The 20344-nt window shown below is 44.1% G+C and overlaps 1 protein-coding gene across 1 annotated transcript in view; it reads right to left on the bottom strand.

Annotated features, from left to right (window-relative positions):
* Nucleotides 1-116: 116 nt before the first annotated feature.
* Nucleotides 117-20344, bottom strand: part of LOC118401720 (kynurenine 3-monooxygenase-like) — a 40696-nt gene continuing 20468 nt past the window's right edge. Inside the window, exons 9-15 of the mRNA XM_052477997.1 lie at nt 14938-15059; nt 14195-14342; nt 11979-12036; nt 11650-11732; nt 4766-4867; nt 4561-4620; nt 117-1190 (exon numbers count right to left, since the gene is read on the bottom strand). Of these exons, the coding sequence (XP_052333957.1) occupies nt 1050-1190; nt 4561-4620; nt 4766-4867; nt 11650-11732; nt 11979-12036; nt 14195-14342; nt 14938-15059 (714 nt within the window). The 3' untranslated portion in view covers nt 117-1049. The remainder of the gene's footprint in view (nt 1191-4560; nt 4621-4765; nt 4868-11649; nt 11733-11978; nt 12037-14194; nt 14343-14937; nt 15060-20344) is intronic.

The following is a 20344-nucleotide window of genomic DNA, read 5'->3' as shown; positions in this document are numbered from 1 at the left end:
TGAGCAAGTGTGAAAGAGCTCAAATTCATTAAATTAATCAACAGGTTTTGCAAGCCATAACTCCGCCACAAGCAACTGCAAATTCATTAATTCAATAACACTCACATCAAGGCAAATTGTATTAACAATGTTTATAACTTTAATGATAAATAATTATTTGTCAACACGGGTCATGCAGCCATGACTACTACAGTTGTATTGTTGAGCAGTAACATTGTGATCATGGCACAGCATTAAGATGAGTGGCAGGGTAGCCTAGTGGTTAGAGTGTTGGTCTAGTAACTGGAAGGTTGCAAGTTCAAACCCCTGAGCTGACAAGGTACAATTCTGTCATTCTAACAGGCAGTTAACCCACTGTTCCTACGCCGTCATTGAAAATAAGAATTTGTTCTTAACTGACTTGCCTAGTTAAATAAAAAAGACCAGAGTATCTTATTTTTGCTCATATCCTTGCAGGTGCAACCTCAATCAAAAATATAAATACTGTGGTTTTAATGTACTGGCCTCGAACATTATTTACTGTATTTATGTTTGATTCAACACACCCACAAAAAAGCCACTTAAGTTATTTTCTGGCATGTTGACCTCACATGGAACTGGGACAATAATATGCCACAAATGATTTAGAATGTTTAATTACTGCAACATGACTGACACGAGTTGGATGTTGGTTAATAATGATTAATAAACACTTGAGTAAATGAGGGATTTTTAAAGTAGGTGCTTCCACACAGGTGCGGTTACTGAGTTAATGAAGAAATTAACAGCCTATTATGCTTAGGGTTATGTATAAAAATGCCCAGTTGCCCATTATTTTGGTTACCATGGCTAGAATTCTCATTAACTTTGAAAGAAGGGTATCATTTTGGCAGTTACCTGTACATTAACACAAAATGTGCCCCGCAGGCCTTCAATTACAGTCAATAAAATGTACTTTATGAAAGAATTACATTGGTAATTGGGTCACAGAACACTGTATTTTTTCATCTTGTTTGTAGCTCCGTTTTCACCCCTTTATCTGGGACGAAGAGGTATTAGCCCACAAAACCTCAGAAGGGACTCTTGAGGGCCTGCAGCCTGGTCCACAGCTGCTCGATGGAGATGTTTGGCATGTTAGGGGGGTATCTGACTAGAAGGTAGGTGCCTCCCACAACAGATGCTGCCACACATAACAGGCCTTGGTTGATCACCTGAGGGGAACAAAATAATTCAGTTTCTTAAAAATTGGAAATCAAATGATCCTCCATCGTTAAGACTATTTAAATATTGAAAATGTGGGCTACAGAAAAACAAAATAGCACAATTTGAGTTTTAAAAGCACCAGAAATGAGCACAAGGTGAAAGGAAATCAAAAGTGAAAGGAAATGTTATGAGAATAAAACAAGAAAAGTGTTGAAGTAACAACAACAAAAAAATCAGATGACTGAAACTCCAGTCTCAGATCCATTGTCTATAGCCAAGGTAATCTCCCTTTCATGTAAGAAAGTAATGACAATCATGCTTTTTTGGAAAGAGCATAATTTTGTACATATATTAAACTGTGAGATTGACCAATTCCAGTCCATTTGCGTAGAAGGACTGATAAACTCAGTTTTGATGACTTTTTAAGAAGACATTCTATTCCAAAATGTATGAAAATCTAATTATACTGACACCATCTAAAATATCATTTCCACCTCCAAAAATGGGCCAAATAACATATTGGACCATGTACAGTTGAAGTCGGAAGTTAACATACACCTTACACCATACACATACACCAAATACATTTAAACTCAGTTTTTCACAATTCCTGACATTTAATCCTAGTAAAAAATGACCTGTTTTAGGTCAGTTAGGATCACCACTGTATGATTAATTTCAGCTTTTATTTATTTCATCACATTCCCAGTGGGTCAGACATTTACATACACTCAATTAGTATTTGGTAGCATTGCCTTTAAATTGCTTAACTTGGGACAAACGTTTCAGGTAGCCTTCCACAAGCATCCCACAATAAGTTGAGTGAATTTTGGCCCATTCCTCCTGACAAAGCTGGAACTTTTGTTAGCGCGTTTGGTACACCTATCCAAACGCTGGTGCTGGGCGACCATTTTTTCGGACAAAATCTTCAAAAAGTTATGTTACAGGTCGAAGAAACATTTCAAACTAAGTACAGAATCAATCATTAAGATGTTTTTAACATATATCTTCAATAAAGTTCCAACCGGAGAATTCCTTTGTGTCTTTGGGAGGAACGGAACGCAGGCAGATAACATGTGCTATGCGCGTGACTTGGAACTGGCTCTCTGCCAGTAGTCTGATGCATTCTGTTCTTATTCAGTCCCACAACACAGTAGAAGCCTCATTCACATTTCTATAGACGGTTGACATCTGGTGGAAGCCCTAGGAAGTGAATCTTCATTCATATCTAACAGGGATTTCAATAGGCAATGGTTTGAAAATATATCAACCTCAGATTTCTTGCCTGCCATATGAGTTCTGTTATACTCACAGACATCATTCAAACAGTTTCAGAAACTTCAGAGTGTTTTATATCCAATACTAATAATAGTATGCATATATTAGCAACTGAGACTGAGGAGCAGGCCGTTTACGCTGGGCACCTATCATCCAAGCTACTCAATAGTTCCCCTGCAGACATAAGAAGTTTTAAGAGTTTTTTCCTGCTATTGCATTACGAATTGTTGTGCATTGACTGCTTGTCAGAATCAATGATTTATATATACACTAAATGACTAGTAAGGGGTGCTGCGTGGAAGATACCTTGCCTCCATCTTGGCACTCCCCCACTGTTGTAAAATATATTTGGGAAGCTATAGAAATGTATTTATTAATGTCTACATTCATTTTTACAACATGTATTATATTAGACACACCTGAATGCATATGTTTCAATTATATTATGTGAGCTAAACATTTAAAAAAATATATATATATGTATATATATATATAAAAACATTTTCCTTAAAGTATAATGAGATTACTAATGTTACTGTCCCCACTACAAAAAAATATATAATACTTAAAACGCAATTTTGTCCTTTTAATTGAAATACTGTAGAAAGCCTCTCAATGGCCAATACATAGCATCAACAATCCATGGTTTATATACATTGAGTATAGCAAACATTAGGAACAACTTCCTAATATTGAGTTGCACCCCCGCTCTTTTGCCCTCAGAACAGCCTCAATTAGTCGGGGTATGGACTCTAAACGTGTCAAAAGTATTCCACAGGGATGCTGGCCCATGTTGAGTCTAATGCTTCTCAAGGTTGTGTCAAGTTGGCTGGATATCCTTTGGGTGGTGGACAATTCTTGATACACACAGGAAAGTGTTGAGCGTGAAAAACCCAGCAGCGTTGATGTTCTTGACACAAACCGGTGCAATGTTCAAAGGCATAAATCTTTTGTCTTGCCTATTCACCCTCTGAATGGCACAAATACACAATCCATGTCTCAATTGCTCAATTGACTCGAGGATTAAAAATGATTCTTTAACCTGTCTCAGCTTTATCTACACTGATTTGACGGGGATGTAACATTTGACATCAATAAAGGATCATAGCTTCACCTGGATTCACTTGCTCAGTCTATGTCATGGAAAGAGAACGTGTTCTTAATGTTTTGTATGCTCAGTGTACGTCAATGGTCAGAATACATTCTTCCCTCAAATGGCCCTCCCAACTTCCTTGAGAAGCTACAGTAGGCTACTGTTTGAGTTGAGCACTGTGGTGGTGCACATTATAGACTACTTCATTCCCTTCATCTGAACATCGGAGTGTCAGCAACAATCACGCATGTCAGTTCAGTGTACACAGCATAACAAACTAAATCAAATATTTGAGGATACATTTATTTGGGAATATATTTCGTAGAACAGACATGCTTCTGTCTATATTAGGCTATGTCATTTCCATCTCCAAACCTTTTGTCTATGGCTATTGTCTAAAAGCCAATATGAAATAAAATCAAACAAAAAAAATTATTTCGATTTTCAAATAGATTTCAGTATTCATTGCAAAATCCCTCCATCCTTTTGCAAGTTACATTGATGTGCTGTGCATGATATTCTCAAAGCCAACCATTATCTCTTTCTTTGCATCTCTCCTTTCACTGACACATGCCTTTCAGTCTGTACTTCAGTAATGTTTTGACGAACCCCCCCCACATCCATTTGTTATTCTCTTTATTAAATAAATTACACGTCATCAAAGACGCCAGGTCAGACAATTTGAGGCAGCGCCAGGGCCAACAGGCTCGACGAGTAACCTCAACCCCTACAAATCATCATGGCCAACCACCATACCAACATCTCTTTGTCAGACAGGGAACTACATCTTCTTTTTGGTTGCAACAAGAAAAGTGCTGAGTCACTCTGGTTACAATCAATTCCCCTTTTCTGACCTTGCTTTTGAAAAGAGTTTTGTAAAAGCAGTAGTACTGTAGGTTAATGGATTGCGCAGTTTCAAAATGTCAGAAAGGGCACACAAAGAACATTCTAAATGCATGCACTCAAAGACCCTTGTACAATGAAGAATGTACAATGTCATTTCTTACTTTGTCTTGCCAGTGCCAGCGTTTTACTGCCTCATGGTATCTTGTCCTAGTAAATGTAACCTGGGAACAGGGAATGGTGAAACACCGAGACATTAAGAGAAACAAATACAGAAATAGACTTTTAGAATCCTTCACAGTAATGCAAACTTCAAATCGTATTAAATGTACTATCAATTGGAGTGAAATGTATTACGAAAAAACTTGCCATGGTATATAAGGGGATTACTGTCCTTGGCATAATAATGTGGAGGGTATTGTCTACGTATTTTCGGAACAGGAACCACTTGGAATTGACATGTGACCGCATCTAAAAAGATACAAAATACATGTCAGCAAATCGAGCCACCTGTGCTCTGGATGAATCCGATTCATTAAATGTACCCATCATACTGAAAACCCCATTATTTCTCCTGTAATACATGTCATTTTCAAAATGACCATATACCCACCACCTTGACATGCATTACCTGCCCTTTTTAACATTTCACCTCCACAAACACCAGGAACAAACAAGCTCATTAAAAGGGCATTGGGTGCCAATTTTCTCAATTATATCTATAGAGTGAAGGCTACATTTAGCTCCGTAATCAGGTGTTGTTATGATTCTAATGGAGTCTTGCCAAGGTGCTGCGGCTGTGTGTGTCACGTGCGATCTCGGGGAAGAATGGCTACACGGCTAATGTGGCAGTATACAAGGGGAGGGTAAGACTTAAGACCAATTGCCGTCTTTGTGCACAGAGGGATGAATTAAAGGATGGACATTTAGTGAGAGCCTGCTTCCTGTCAGCATGTGATGTCGCATTGGCAGCTCGCCTGCTGTCAATTACTCCGGACTCAATCAACTCAATCTTCCCAACCTCTGCCCAAGCAGATGGAAATGTTTGTACACCCCTCTGCTGTGCCTGTGGACAGTCTCTCTGAACATCTTGGAAGACAGGAGCTATGAAAAATGAAATCCTTGAAAAACAGTCATCCTTAATGCTAATTAGATGGCAATAATTGTAATAACCGAGGCTGCAAATCACATGGGATTCAGAGAACCTTTGGTTTTGGTCTTAGTGTTATCTTGTCTTCTTGGTGCCACTAATTCATTCAGTGTGGCATCACTAAATGTTGGAGATTATACAGATTAATCCATCTATTAAATCACACACTGTATAAGCCGTCTTTGAGAAATGATGTTGAATCGATGAGAATGGCCGTTAAAAGCTATTGATTGATGCAGACAGAGGCCAAGCTAAGTAGATAACCTATTACGTTACACAGACATGATGTTCAGCTCACATTATCTCTTTCATTGATTAAAATGGTTGACACCATGTCTACATTATCTAAACGGAGCTTTTTCATCATAGAGTTCTCCAGATCCAGTGTCGCTGAAACCAGGCGTGCGTGCTCAGAGGTGCGTGCTTAGTCCCCTCCTGTACTCCCTGTTCACCCACGACTGCTTGGCCAAGCACAACTCCAACACCATCATTATGTTTGCTGACGAAACAACGGTGGTAGTCCTGATCACCGACAACGATGAGACAGCCTATAGGGAGGAAGTCAGAGAACTGGCAGTGTGGTGCCAGGAAATCAACCCCTCCCTTCAACGTGAGCAAGACAAAGGAGATGATCGTGGACTATGAAAAAAGGAGGGCCGAACACGCCCGCATTCACATCGACGGGACTGTAGTGGAGCGTGTTGAGAGTTTTGGTGTCCACATCACCAACAAACTATCATGGTCCAAACACACCAAGAAAGTCGTGAACAGGCCGCGACAACGCCGTTTTCCCCTCAGGAGACTGAAAAGAGTTGACATGGGTCCACAGATCCTCAATAAGTTCTACAGCTGCACCATCGAGAGCATCCTGACAGGTTGCATCACCACCTTGTATGAAACAGAGGGTAGTGCGTACATTTACATTTAAGTCATTTAGCAGACGCTCTTATCCAGAGCGACTTACAAATTGGTGCATTCACCTTATGACATCCAGTGGAACAGCCACTTTACAATAATGCATCTAAATCTTTTAAGGGGGGGGGGGGTGAGAAGGATTACTTTATCCTATCCTAGGTATTCCTTAAAGAGGTGGGGTTTCAGGTGTCTCCGGAAGGTGGTGATTGACTCCGCTGTCCTGGCGTCGTGAGGGAGTGTGTTCCACCATTGGGGAGCCAGAGCAGCAAACAGTTTTGACTGGGCTGAGCGGGAACTGTACTTCCTCAGTGGTAGGGAGGCGAGCAGGCCAGAGGTGGATGAACGCAGTGCCCTTGTTTGGGTGTAGGGCCTGATCAGAGCCTGGAGGTACTGAGGTGCCGTTCCCCTCACAGCTCCGTAGGCAAGCACCATGGTCTTGTAGCGGATGCGAGCTTCAACTGGAAGCCAGTGGAGAGAGCGGAGGAGCGGGGTGACGTGAGAGAACTTGGGAAGGTTGAACACCAGACGGGCTGCTGCGTTCTGGATGAGTTGTAGGGGTTTAATGGCACAGGCAGGGAGCCCAGCCAACAGCGAGTTGCAGTAATCCAGACGGGAGATGACAAGTGCCTGGATTAGGACCTGCGCCGCTTCCTGTGTGAGGCAGGGTCGTACTCTGCGGATGTTGTAGAGCATGAACCTACAGGAACGGGCCACCGCCTTGATGTTAGTTGAGAACGACAGGGTGTTGTCCAGGATCACGCCAAGGTTCTTAGCGCTCTGGGAGGAGGACACAATGGAGTTGTCAACCGTGATGGCGAGATCATGGAACGGGCAGTCCTTCCCCGGGAGGAAGAGCAGCTCCGTCTTGCCGAGGTTCAGCTTGAGGTGGTGATCCGTCATCCACACTGATATGTCTGCCAGACATGCAGAGATGCGATTCACCACCTGGTCATCAGAAGGAGGAAAGGAGAAGATTAATTGTGTGTCGTCTGCATAGCAATGATAGGAGAGACCATGTGAGGTTATGACAGAGCCAAGTGACTTGGTGTATAGCGAGAATAGGAGAGGGCCTAGAACAGAGCCCTGGGGGACACCAGTGGTGAGAGCGCGTGGTGAGGAGACAGATTCTCGCCACGCCACCTGGTAGGAGCGACCTGTCAGGTAGGACGCAATCCAAGCGTGGGCCGCGCCGGAGATGCCCAACTCGGAGAGGGTGGAGAGGAGGATCTGATGGTTCACAGTATCGAAGGCAGCCGATAGGTCGAGAAGGATGAGAGCAGAGGAGAGAGAGTTAGCTTTAGCGGTGCGGAGCGCCTCCGTGATACAGAGAAGAGCAGTCTCAGTTGAATGACTAGTCTTGAAACCTGACTGATTTGGATCAAGAAGGTCATTCTGAGAGAGATAGCGGGAGAGCTGGCCAAGGACGGCACGTTCAAGAGTTTTGGAGAGAAAAGAAAGAAGGGATACTGGTCTGTAGTTGTTGACATCGGAGGGATCGAGTGTAGGTTTTTTCAGAAGTGGTGCAACTCTCGCTCTCTTGAAGACGGAAGGGACGTAGCCAGCGGTCAGGGATGAGTTGATGAGCGAGGTGAGGTAAGGGAGAAGGTCTCCGGAAATGGTCTGGAGAAGAGAGGAGGGGATAGGGTCGAGCGGGCAGGTTGTTGGGCGGCCGGCCGTCACAAGACGCGAGATTTCATCTGGAGAGAGAGGGGAGAAAGAGGTCAGAGCACCGGGTAGGGCAGTGTGAGCAGAACCAGCGGTGTCGTTTGACTTAGCAAACGAGGATCGGATGTCGTCGACCTTCTTTTCAAAATGGTTGACGAAGTCATCTGCAGAGAGGGAGGAGGGGGGGGGGATTCAGGAGGGAGGAGAAGGTGGCAAAGAGCTTCCTAGGGTTAGAGGCAGATGCTTGGAATTTAGAGTGGTAGAAAGTGGCTTTAGCAGCAGAGACAGAGGAGGAAAATGTAGAGAGGAGGGAGCGAAAGGATGCCAGGTCCGCAGGGAGGCGAGTTTTCCTCCATTTCCGCTCGGCTGCCCGGAGCCCTGTTCTGTGAGCTCGCAATGAGTCGTCGAGCCACGGAGCGGGAGGGGAGGACCGAGCCGGCCTGGAAGATAGGGGACATAGAGAGTCAAAGGATGCAGAAAGGGAGGAGAGGAGGGTTGAGGAGGCAGAATCAGGAGATAGGTTGGAGAAGGTTTGAGCAGAGGGAAGAGATGATAGGATGGAAGAGGAGAGAGTAGCGGGGGAGAGAGAGCGAAGGTTGGGACGGCGCGATACCATCCGAGTAGGGGCAGTGTGGGAAGTGTTGGATGAGAGCGAGAGGGAAAAGGATACAAGGTAGTGGTCGGAGACTTGGAGGGGAGTTGCAATGAGGTTAGTGGAAGAACAGCATCGAGTAAAGATGAGGTCGAGCGTATTGCCTGCCTTGTGAGTAGGGGGGAAGGTGAGAGGGTGAGGTCAAAAGAGGAAAGGAGTGGAAAGAAGGAGGCAGAGAGGAATGAGTCAAAGGAAGACGTGGGGAGGTTAAAGTCGCCCAGAACTGTGAGAGGTGAGCCGTCCTCAGGAAAGGAGCTTATCAAGACATCAAGCTCATTGATGAACTCTCCGAGGGACCTGGAGGGCGATAAATGATAAGGATGTTAAGCTTGAAAGGGCTGGTAACTGTGACAGCATGAAATTCAAAGGAGGCGATAGACAAATGGGTAAGGGAGAAAGAGAATGACCACTTGGGAGAGATGAGGATCCCGGTGCCACCACCCCGCTGACCAGAAGCTCTCGGGGTGTGCGAGAACACGTGGGTGGACGAAGAGAGCAGTAGGAGTAGCAGTGTTATCTGTGGTGATCCATGTTTCCGTCAGTGCCAAGAAGTCGAGGGACTGGAGGGAGGCATAGGCTGAGATGAACTCTGCCTTGTTGGCCGCAGATCGGCAGTTCCAGAGGCTACCGGAGACCTGGAACTCCACGTGGGTCGTGCGCGCTGGGACCACCAGCTTAGGGTGGCGCGGCCACGCGGTGTGGAGCAGGGATAGACAGACACATAGTTGACAGTCTACAGAAGAGGCTACGCTAATGCAAGGAGATTGGAATGACAAGTGGACTACACGTCTTGAATGTTCAGAAAGTTAAGCTTACGTAGCAAGAATCTTATTGACTAAAATGATTAAAATGATACAGTACTGCTGAAGTAGGCTAGCTGGCAGTGGCTGCGTTGTTGACTTTGTAGACTAGCTGGCAGTGGCTGCGTTGTTGACACTACACTAATCAAGTCGTTCCGTTGAGTGTAATAGTTTCTACAGTGCTGCTATTCGGGGGCTAGCTGGCTAGCTAGCAGTGTTGATTACGTTACGTTGCGTTAAAGAACGACAATAGCTGGCTAGCTAACCTAGAAAATCGCTCTAGACTACACAATTATCTTTGATACACAGACGGCTATGTAGCTAGCTATGTAGGTAGCTACGATCAAACAAATCAAACCGTTGTGCTGTAATGAAATGAAATGAAAATGTGATACTACCTGTGGAGCGAAGCGGAATGCGACCGGGTTGTTGAGTGCGGAAGTTCTATTCAGTAGACGTTGGCTAGCTGTTGGCTAGCTAGCAGTGTCTCCTATGTTAAGGACGACAAATAGCTGGCTAGCTAACCTCGGTAAATTAAGATAATCACTCTAAGACTACACGCTCTAAACTACACAATTATCTTGGATACGAAGACAGCAAAGACAACTATGTAGCTAGCTAACACTACACTAATCAAGTCGTTCAGTTGAGTGTAATAGTTTCTACAGTGCTGCTATTCGGTAGACGGTGGACGTTTGCTAGCTGGCTAGCTGCTGGGCAGATAGCAGTGTAGACTATGTTAGGACGACGAAATACGAAGTTGCAATAGAAGTGCTGACTGTTTCACTTTGTTGTCCTCTTTCTTTTCCTTTTCTTCTGTCCTTCTTTTGTCCTTATTTTGTCTTCCTTTCTTCTGTTAACTAGATATTTTTTGTTGTTATTCTTTGTAAGCTAGCTAGCTTCTTCCAGGAGAGTCCCTAGCAACTGCTTAGCAACAAGTAAACAATTCTGCTAGCAATTCAGCTAGCTAAGATAACTGTACAATTTTATGAAAAATAGTTAATTTTTCAAAAGCCTGTCTTTTTTGGTTTGTTCCTTGTTTTGTCTTCTATTGAGTCTTGCAGTTTTCTCTTGATTTTTTCGATGTACTTCACTCTAAAAAACCATTTAAATCTCAATATATACAGGAGCTCATTTTTCAGCAGCTGCTCAATTTAGAACTCCGGAACACAACTCCGGATGTACAGTCCAGTACATCACAGGGGCAAGTTTCCTGCCATCCAGGACCTATATACTAGGCGGTGTCAGAGGAAAACCCCGAAAAATAGTCAAAGACTCCAGTCACCCAAGTCATAGACTGTTATCTCTGCTGCCGCACGGCAAGCGGTACCGGAGCACCAAGTCTAGGTTCAAAAGGCTCCTTAACCCCAAGCCAAGGCTCCTCTACCCCAAGCCATAAGACTGCTGCACAATTAATCAAATGGCCACCCGGACTATTTGCATTGACAACCCCCCCTTTGTTTATACACTGATGCTACTCGCTGTTTACTATCTATGCATAGTCACTTTACCCTGACCTACATGTACAAATGACCTCGACTAACCTGCACCCCAACACATTGGCTCAGTACTGGTACCCCCTGTATATAGCCTCATTAAAACGTCATTGTTGGTTAAGGGCTTGTAAGTAAGCATTTCACGGTAAGGTTGTATTTGGCGCATGTGGCAAATAACATTTGATTTGTATAGTTTGATCACTGTAGTTGTATTGTGCCTGGCAAAACTGGGTTGTATTAATTAGGCATCAAACCGTAGAAAACATACTGAAACAGGGAGTAGCTACTTGGACTTGACCAATAAGAAATGGTCATTTCTGTTTCTGTTGCAAAATGTTTGAAAACGTCTGCCCTGATGAATAAGACCCTGGTAATGGATCTTAATATATAAATAATAATATATGCCATTTAGCTGACGCTTTTATCCAAAGCGACTTACAGTCATGTGTGCATACATTCTATGTATGGGTGGTCCCGGGAATCGAACCCACTACCCTGGCGTTACAAGCGCCATGCTCTACCAACTGAGCCACAGAAGGACCATCTTGTACTAAGCTAAATGGGTACTCAATTACTTCGACATAGTTGTACATGGCCAGGTCTGCGATGGCATGGTCGTCTGGGACTCGGACTCGAGTGTACTCAGGCAGAACAGCACCTGAAAGAACCAGAATGAATATAATAAAATATATAAAGTAGATTATATCTTTTCCCAACATCCACAGACACACACAGGTACATGAAATGAAACATGTATATTCAGCTCCATCAACAAAACAAACCCATTTAGCTGGTTGTTGTAGAAGTACTTTGACGTCAGGGGAAATGGATTTGAATGCTATGGTCCTCTGGCTGTCAAAGTACATTTGCTGTGCCGTCTGTAATGTGCAGTGTGTTCACTCACTGAAATCTTCGTTGAGCTGGTCCATGATTTCGTCGAAAACAAGGCAGTCTTCAAAGCCCTGGAAATAAGCTTAGTTAACTATTTGTTTTAAATGATGTTGAATCAACAATACTTTGGAAATGACATTAAATCAAGGTGTCATATTTTATAATAAGAATAAGAATGTGTGTCCTGTCCAGGGGGTGTACTCGCGACAGAAACAGGCACCCCTGCTGCGTATGTACAGTGCCTTCAAAAAGTATCCATGACTTTTTCCCCATTTCATTCGGTTACAGCCTGAATTCAAAATCGACTATTTTTCTCACCGATCTACACACAATACCCCATAATAACAAATAGAAAACATGTTTTTAGAATTTTTTGCAAAAGTATTGAAAATTAAATACGGACATATCTCCTTTACATATATATCCCTGAGTGGTTTCCTTCCTCTCCGGCAACTGAGCTAGGAAGGACACCTGTATCTTTAGAGTGACTGGGTGTAATGATAAACCATCCAAAGTGTCAATCATCTACTAGTAGTTAGTTATTAAAAAGTCATGTTAAACATTATTATTGCACACAGAGTGCAACTTATTATGTGACTTGTTAAGCAGATTTTTACTCCTGAACTTATTTAGGCTTGCCATAACAAAGGAGTTGAATACTTATTGACTCAAGAAATTTCTGCTATTAATTTTTAATAAATAAATAAAAACGTACTTCCACTTTGAAGTATAACGTTTGCGGACGACACAACAGTGGTAGGCTTGATGACCAACAACGACGAGGCGGCCTACAGGGAGGAGGTGAGGACCCTCGGAGTGTGGTGTCAGGAAAATAACCTCACACTCAACGTCAACAAAACTAAGGAGATGATTGTGGACTTCAGGAAACAGCAGAGGTAACACCCCCCTATCCACATCGATGGGACAGTAGGGGAGAGGGTAGCAAGGTTTAAGTTCCTCGGCGTACACATCACAGACAAACTGAATTGGTCCACCCACACAGACAGCATCGTGAAGAAGGCGCAGCAGCGCCTCTTCAACCTCAGGAGGCTGAAGAAATTTGGCTTGTCACCAAAAGCACTCACAAACTTCTACAGATGCACAATCGAGAGCATCCTGTCGGGCTGTATCACCGCCTGGTACGGCAACTGCTCCGCCCACAACCGTAAGGCTCTCCAGAGGGTAGTGAGGTCTGCACAACGCATCACCGGGGGCAAACTACCTGCCCTCCAGGACACCTACACCACCCGATATCACAGGAAGGCCATAAAGGACAACAACCACCCGAGCCACTGCCTGTTCACCCCGCTATCATCCAGAAGGCGAGGTCAGTACAGGTACATCAAAGCTGGGACCGAGAGACTGAAAAACAGCTTCTATCTCAAGGCCATCAGACTGTTAAACAGCCACCACTAACATTGAGTGGCTGCTGCCAACACACTGACTCAACTCCAGCCACTTTAATAATGGGAATTGATGGGAATTTCTGTAAAATATATCACTAGCCACTTTAAACAATGCTACTTAATATAACATACCCTACATTATTTATCTCATATGTATACGTATATACTATACTCTGTATCATCTACTGCATCTTTATGTAATACATGTATCACTAGCCACTTTAAACTATGCCACTTTGTTTACATACTCATCTCATATGTATATACTGTACTCGATACCATCTACTGCATCTTGCCTATGCCGCTCTGTACCATCACTCATTCATATATCTTTATGTACATATTCTTTATCCCTTTACACTTGTGTGTATAAGGTAGTAGTTTTGGAATTGTTAGCTAGATTACTCGTTGGTTATTACTGCATTGTCGGAACTAGAAGCACAAGCATTTCGCTACACTCGCATTAACATCTGCTAACCATGTGTATGTGACAAATACAATTTGATTTGATTGATTTGATTTGATTATGGGGTATTGTGTGTAAGCCAGTGACAAAAAAATAAAGACATTAATTAATTTTGAATTTAGGCTGTAACACAAACATTTTTTTTTAAAGCAAAGGGGTGTGAACACTTTCTGTTTTTACTTCTTTTAAGGCACTGGATGTGCTAAGAGACACAGAGAAACCATGACCATGGCCCTATGACCTTGCTAGCGCCATGCTCGTAACTGAGCCACACAGGACCGCGCAGGTCTCATATCTTCCATCCTCCTCCCCCTCTTGCTGTTCCCCGATGTATATACTGCATATACTTTGACTTACTGCGTTCATCCCCTGTCCGTAGAATGGCACCACAGCGTGGGCTGCATCCCCCATAAGGACACACTTATCACTAAGGTGATATGGAGAGCACTTCACGGACACCATGGCCTGGGCTGGTAGACGGAAATAATCCCTCTTAAGAGCATCCCTGTGAAAGAGGGTAGCAGAGAGACACACAAGGACTGCTATGACATTGATATGCATAGTGTATGGTACATGCTGATTTCTTATACAGCTACACTGCAGGACCTTATCCATGCGCTCTTTTCAACCATTGTATCTAATGAGAGAAGAATATGGTCATACTCTCCGGCCTTGCATTGGCAGAGGAGGGCAGCTAGGATTAAAAAACAAACACATCAGCTAGTTGTGTTATATTGTAGGTGTTACATTCTTTATTTCAAAAGAAATTACATAATTTAACTGTGGATTTAGACAGCGGTTGGGGGGGGATCTAAAACCAAACAGCATTTAAGCTGTTTCTCCTGCTGCCTTTCAAGTCAAGACAACCCTGAAAAGACCTATACGAGTTACACACCTCAGCTGCAACATGCTGTTCAGCTCAATAAAAAACTCAGCTCTCCAGGCTATGTAATGGTGGGTCAGTAACTTTACCCTCGAGATGATGGATGTGGTTTGACCTGCCCTGATGCCATAAAAAAATGTAAGTGGGCCGGAGGGATAAAGGGATGGAAAGGAGGATAGATGGAGGGACACGGGGAGGGGAGGGGAAAGTCACTTACGCTCCTATTAGTGGGATGGCGTCGGGAAAATATTTCAGGAAGAACTCAATGACCTGGTCGCCCGTAGTGACATTTTCAAACTCGTCAAACGGCATGAAGAGTGTGCAGGTGAAAGTCTTGTCCTGAGAACAAACAGTATGGATATTAATAAGCCTAACAAATGGATGCTTCACATGAACTGATGGATGTGGCGCAGCGAGATGGCAATGGTGGGTGCGTTAGCAGGCCAGCCTATCCTAGAAGTCCTAGGAGTGTCGCTACCTTGGCGGCAATGCAATGCATTTTTCACCATCCTCCCAATGCACCCTTGAGCTGTACTGAGTGACAGTGCGAATGTACCCTTGAATTAGGTGCATTAACCTGGCTACACTCAAACAGAACAGCTGTTCCTCTTTCGCTGAATAGGCCAGAACTTTAATAATGGTATTAATAGTAGCAGCGGTGGAGGCTGAGAGGTGGAATTACTGCCTATCTGCTATAAATGCTTTGCTGACAATTTGTGGGAGCGTTCACCTCTGTTAAAAAGTAGGGCTCGACCTGTGGGACCCAGAGTAATTGAGAAGTGAAGATGTTGGTGAAAAAGTTTAGTGGCTAAAAGTTTATTTGAGATAAAGTGAATGTATAGATCTGGACCAGGGGAATGATTTTTTATTTATTTTTATTTCACCTTTATTTAACCAGGTAGGCTAGTTGAGAACAAGTTCTCATTTGCAACTGCGACCTGGCCAAGATAAAGCGTAGCAATTCGACACATACAACAACAGAGTTACACATGGAATAAACAAAACATACAGTCAATAATACAGTAAAACAAAATAAATAAAAAAGTTTATATACAGTGAGTGCAAATGAGGTAAGTTAAGGAAATAAATAGGCCATGGTGGCGAAGTAATTACAATATAGCAATTAAACACTGGAATGGTAGATCGGCAGAAGATGAATGTGCAGGTAGAGATACTGGGGTGCAAAGGAGCAAAATAAATAAATAAATACCAGTATGGGGATTAGGTAGGTAGATAGATGGGCTGTTTACAGATAGGCTAAGCACAGGTGCAGTGATCTGTAAATGGCTCTGACAGCTGGTGCTTAAAGCTAGTGAGGGAGATGTGAGTCTCCCTCACTAGATTTTTGCAATTCGTTCCAGTCATGGGCAGCAGAGAACTGGAAGGAAAGACGACCAAATGAGGAATTGGCTTTAGGGGTGACCAGTGAGATATACCTGCTGGAGCGTGTGGTACGAGTGGGTGCTGCTATGGTGACCAGTGAGCTGAGATAAGGCGGGGCTTTACCTAGCAGAGACTTGTAGATAACCTGTAGCCAGTGGGTTTGGCGACAAGTATGAAGCGAGGGCCAACCAACGAGAGTGTACAGGTCGCAATGGTGGGTAGTGTATGGGGCTTTGGTGACAAAACGGATGGCACTGTGATAGACTGCATCCAGTTTGTTGAGTAGAGTGTTGGAGGCTATTTTATAGATGACACCACCAAAGTCGAGGATCGGTAGGATGGTCAGTTTTACGAGGGTATGTTTGGCAGCATGAGTGAAGGATACTTTGTTGCGATATAGGAAGCCGATTCTAGATTTAATTTTGGATTGGAGATACTTAATGTGAGTCTGGATGGAGAGTTTACAGTCTAACCAGACACCCAGGTATTTGTAGTTGTCCACATATTCTAAGTCAGAGCCGTCCAGAGTAGTGATGCTGGACGGGTGAGCAGGTGCGGGCAGCGATCGATTGAAAAGCATGCATTTAGTTTTACTTGCGTTTAAGAGCAGTTGGAGGCCACAGAAGGAGAGTTGTATGGCATTGAAGCTCGTCTGGAGGTTAGTTAACACAGGGAGGTGCCAGAAGTATACAAAATGGTGTCGTCTGCGTAGAGGTGGATCAGAGAATCACCAGCAGCAAGAGCAACATCATTGATGTATACAGAAAAGAGAGTCGGCCCAAGAATTAAACCCTGTGGCACACCCATAGACTGCCAGAGGTCCAGACAACAGGCCCTACGATTTGACACACTGAACTCTATCAGAGAAGTAGTTGGTAAACCAGGCGAGGCAATCATTTGAGAAACCAAGGCTGTCGAGTCTGCCAATAAGAATGTTGTGATTGGCAGAGTCGAAAGCCTTGGCCAGGTCGATGAAGACGGCTGCACAGTAATGTCTCTTATTGATGGCGGTTATGATGTCGTTTAGAACCTTGAGCATGGCTGAGGTGCACCCATGACCAGCTCTGAAACCAGATTGCATAGCGGAGAAGGTATGGTGGGATTCGAAATGGTCAGTAATCTGTTTGTTAACTTGGCTTTCGAAGACCTTAGAAAGACAGGGTAGGATAGATATACGTCTGTAGCAGTTTGGGTCTAGAGTGTCACCCCCTTTGAAGAGGGGGATGACCGCGGCAGCTTTCCAATCTTTGGGAATCTCAGACGATACGAAAGAGAGGTTGAACAGGCTAGTAATAGGGGTTGCAACAATTTCGGCAGATAATTTTTAGAAAGAGAAGGTCCAGATTGTCTAGCCCGGCTGATTTGTAGGGGTCCAGATTTTGCAGCTCTTTCAGAACATCGGCTATCTGGATTTGGGTAAAGGAGAAATGGTGGGGGCTTTGGCGGGTTGCTGTGGAGGGTGCCGGGCAGTTGACCGGGGTAGGGGTAGCCATGTGGAAAGCTTGGCAGGCCATAGAGAAATGCTTATTGAAATTCTCAATTATAGTGGATTTATCAGTGGTGACAATGTTTCCTAGCCTCAGAGCAGTGGGAAGCTGGGAGGAAGTGCTCTTATCCTCCATGGACTTTACAGTGTCCCAGAACTTTTTTGAGTTAGTATTACAGGATGCAAATTTCTGTTTGAAAAAGCTTGCCTTAGCTTTTCTAACTGCCTGTGTATATTTGTTCCTAACTTCCCTGAAAGTTGCATATCATGGGGGCTATTCGATGCTAATGCAGAATGCCACAGGATGTTTTTGTGCTGGTCAAGGGCAGACAGGTCTGGTGTGAACCAAGGACTTTATCTATTCCTAGTTCTACATTTTTTGAGAGGGGCATGCTTATTTAAGATGGTGAGGAAGGCACTTTTAAAGAACAGCCAGGCATCATCTACTGACAGGATGAGGTCAATGTCATTCCAGGATACCCCAGCCAGGTCGATTAGAAAGGCCTGCTCGCAGAAGTGTTTCAGGTCGTTTGGTCGCAGGCCCATTACGGATGCAGGCAATGAGGCAGTGATCGCTGAGATCTTGACTGAAAACAGCAGAGGTGTATTTGGAGGGCGGATTAGTTAGGATGACATCTATGAGGGTGCCCGTGTTTACTGATTTGGGGTTGTACCTGGTAGGTTCATTGATAATTTGTGTGAGATTGAGGGCATTAAGCTTAGTTTGTAGGATGGCCGGGGTGTTAAGCATGTCCCAGTTTAGGTCACCTAGTAGCACGAGCTCAGAAAATACATGGGGGGCAATCAGTTCACATATAGTATCGAGGGCACAGCTGGGGGTAGAGGGAGGTCTATAGCAAGCGGCAACAGTGAGAGACTTGTTTCTGGAAAGGTGCATTTTTAGAAGTAGAAGCTCAAATTGTTTGGGTACAGACTTAGAAAGTAATACAGAACTCTGCAGGCTATCTTTGCAGTAGATTGCAACACTGCCCCCTTTGGCAGTTCTATCTTGGCGGAAAACGTTATAGTTAGCAATGGAGATTTCAGGGTTTTTGGTGGTTTTCCTAAGCCAGGATTCAGACATGGCTAAGACATCTGGGTTGGCAGAGTGTGCTAAAGCAGTGAATAAAACAAACTTAGGGAGTAGGCTTCTAATGTTAACATGGGCATGAAACCAAGGCTTTTAGGTTTACAGAAGTCAACAAATGAGAGCACCTGGGGGGGTGGGAGTGGAGCTAGGCACTGCAGGACCTGGATTAACCTCCACATCACCAGAGGAACAGAGGAGAAGTATGATAAAGGTATGACTAAAGACTATACGAACTGGCCTTCTAGCACGTTCAGAACAGAGAGTAAAAGGAGCAGGTTTCTGGGCACGATAGCATAGATTCAAGGCATAGTGTACAGACAAAGGTAAGATAGGATGTGAGTACATTGGAGGTAAACCTAGGCATTGAGTAATGAAGAGAGAGATATAGTCTCTAGAGATGTTTAAACCAGGTGATGTCATCGCATATGTAGGAGGTGGAACAACATGGTTGGTTAAGGCATATTGAGCAGGGCTAGAGGCTCTACAGTGAAATAAGACAGTAATCACTAACCGGGACAGTAATGGACAAGGCATATTGATATTAGAGAGAGGCATGCGTAGCGATGTGAACATATGGGTCCAGTGAGTGGTTGGGCTGGCTGGGGACACGGCGATTTCAGACAGTTAGCAGGCTAACAAGCTAACAGTTAGTAGGCCGGAGCTAAACATGCCAGCAGCTAGTAGACCAGGGCAAGACCGGGTTAGCAAGCAAGCAGTTAGCAAGGGCTAGCAGTTAGCAGACCAGGCAGGCAAGCTAGCAGTTAGCAGATCGGGTTAGCAAGCAAGCAGTTAGCAAGGGCTAGCAGTTAGCAGACCAGGCAGGCAAGCTAGCAGTTAGCAGACCAGGGCCCGGCAGTTTAGCAGTTAGCAGACCAGGTTAGCAAGCAAGCAGATAGCAGGGGCTAGAAAGTTAGCCTTTGGGGGGTTGACGTCGCGATGGGGGTAAGTCTCTTTTTGCCTCTTCGTGCGGTGATGTCGATAGACCAGTCGTGGAATTAGTAGGGTTCCAAGTTGCTCTAGGTAGCTAGCAGGCCGGTATTGTAGCATAGGAGTATGCTTCGGTGGTAGCACAGGAGCCCTGGCCGGGCTAGCTTCAAGCTAAATTGGTGCTTGCTCTGCGATGGAAACGCAAGCCAGGAGTAGTCATCCGGGATTGCGGTTAGCTAGTTGTGAAGATCCAGATGAAAATGTTCAGTTTGCGGTAGGAATCCGGGGATAAAAATAACAGGTCCGTTATGCTCTGTTTAGAGTCACGTTGTTCGAACTGGCGAGAGCTTTCCGAGCTGAAGGTTAGCTGATGACCGCTGGCAATGGTTTGCTGACTGATATCTGGTAGTTAGCTGGCTAGCTTCAGTTGAGGGATTCCAGATCCAAAGTAAATATAAATACTTTAGGAAAAAAAAGCAGATCCACGCCACATTGGGTGAGGCGGGTTGCAGGAGAGTATTTAGATGTTGAGGTTTAGCTAAATATTTGAAAAGATATGCGACGAAAAATATGTAAAACAATATATACAAGGGACACGACAGGACAAAGACGTCTGACTGCTACGCCATCTTGGATTAATGATTAATGATGTTCAGAGGTCAAGGGTCAAATATCCCTGTTTACACTGTGACCTCCTGCAGGTGATTAGCCAGTTTTGCAATGTGACATATACATTTG

Source organism: Oncorhynchus keta, chromosome 2 (assembly GCF_023373465.1).
Source record: "Oncorhynchus keta strain PuntledgeMale-10-30-2019 chromosome 2, Oket_V2, whole genome shotgun sequence".
In the NCBI taxonomy this organism is placed as follows: Eukaryota; Metazoa; Chordata; class Actinopteri; order Salmoniformes; family Salmonidae; genus Oncorhynchus; species Oncorhynchus keta.
Note: the sequence above shows the minus strand (reverse complement) of the source record. Positions and strands in the feature narration are given on the sequence as shown.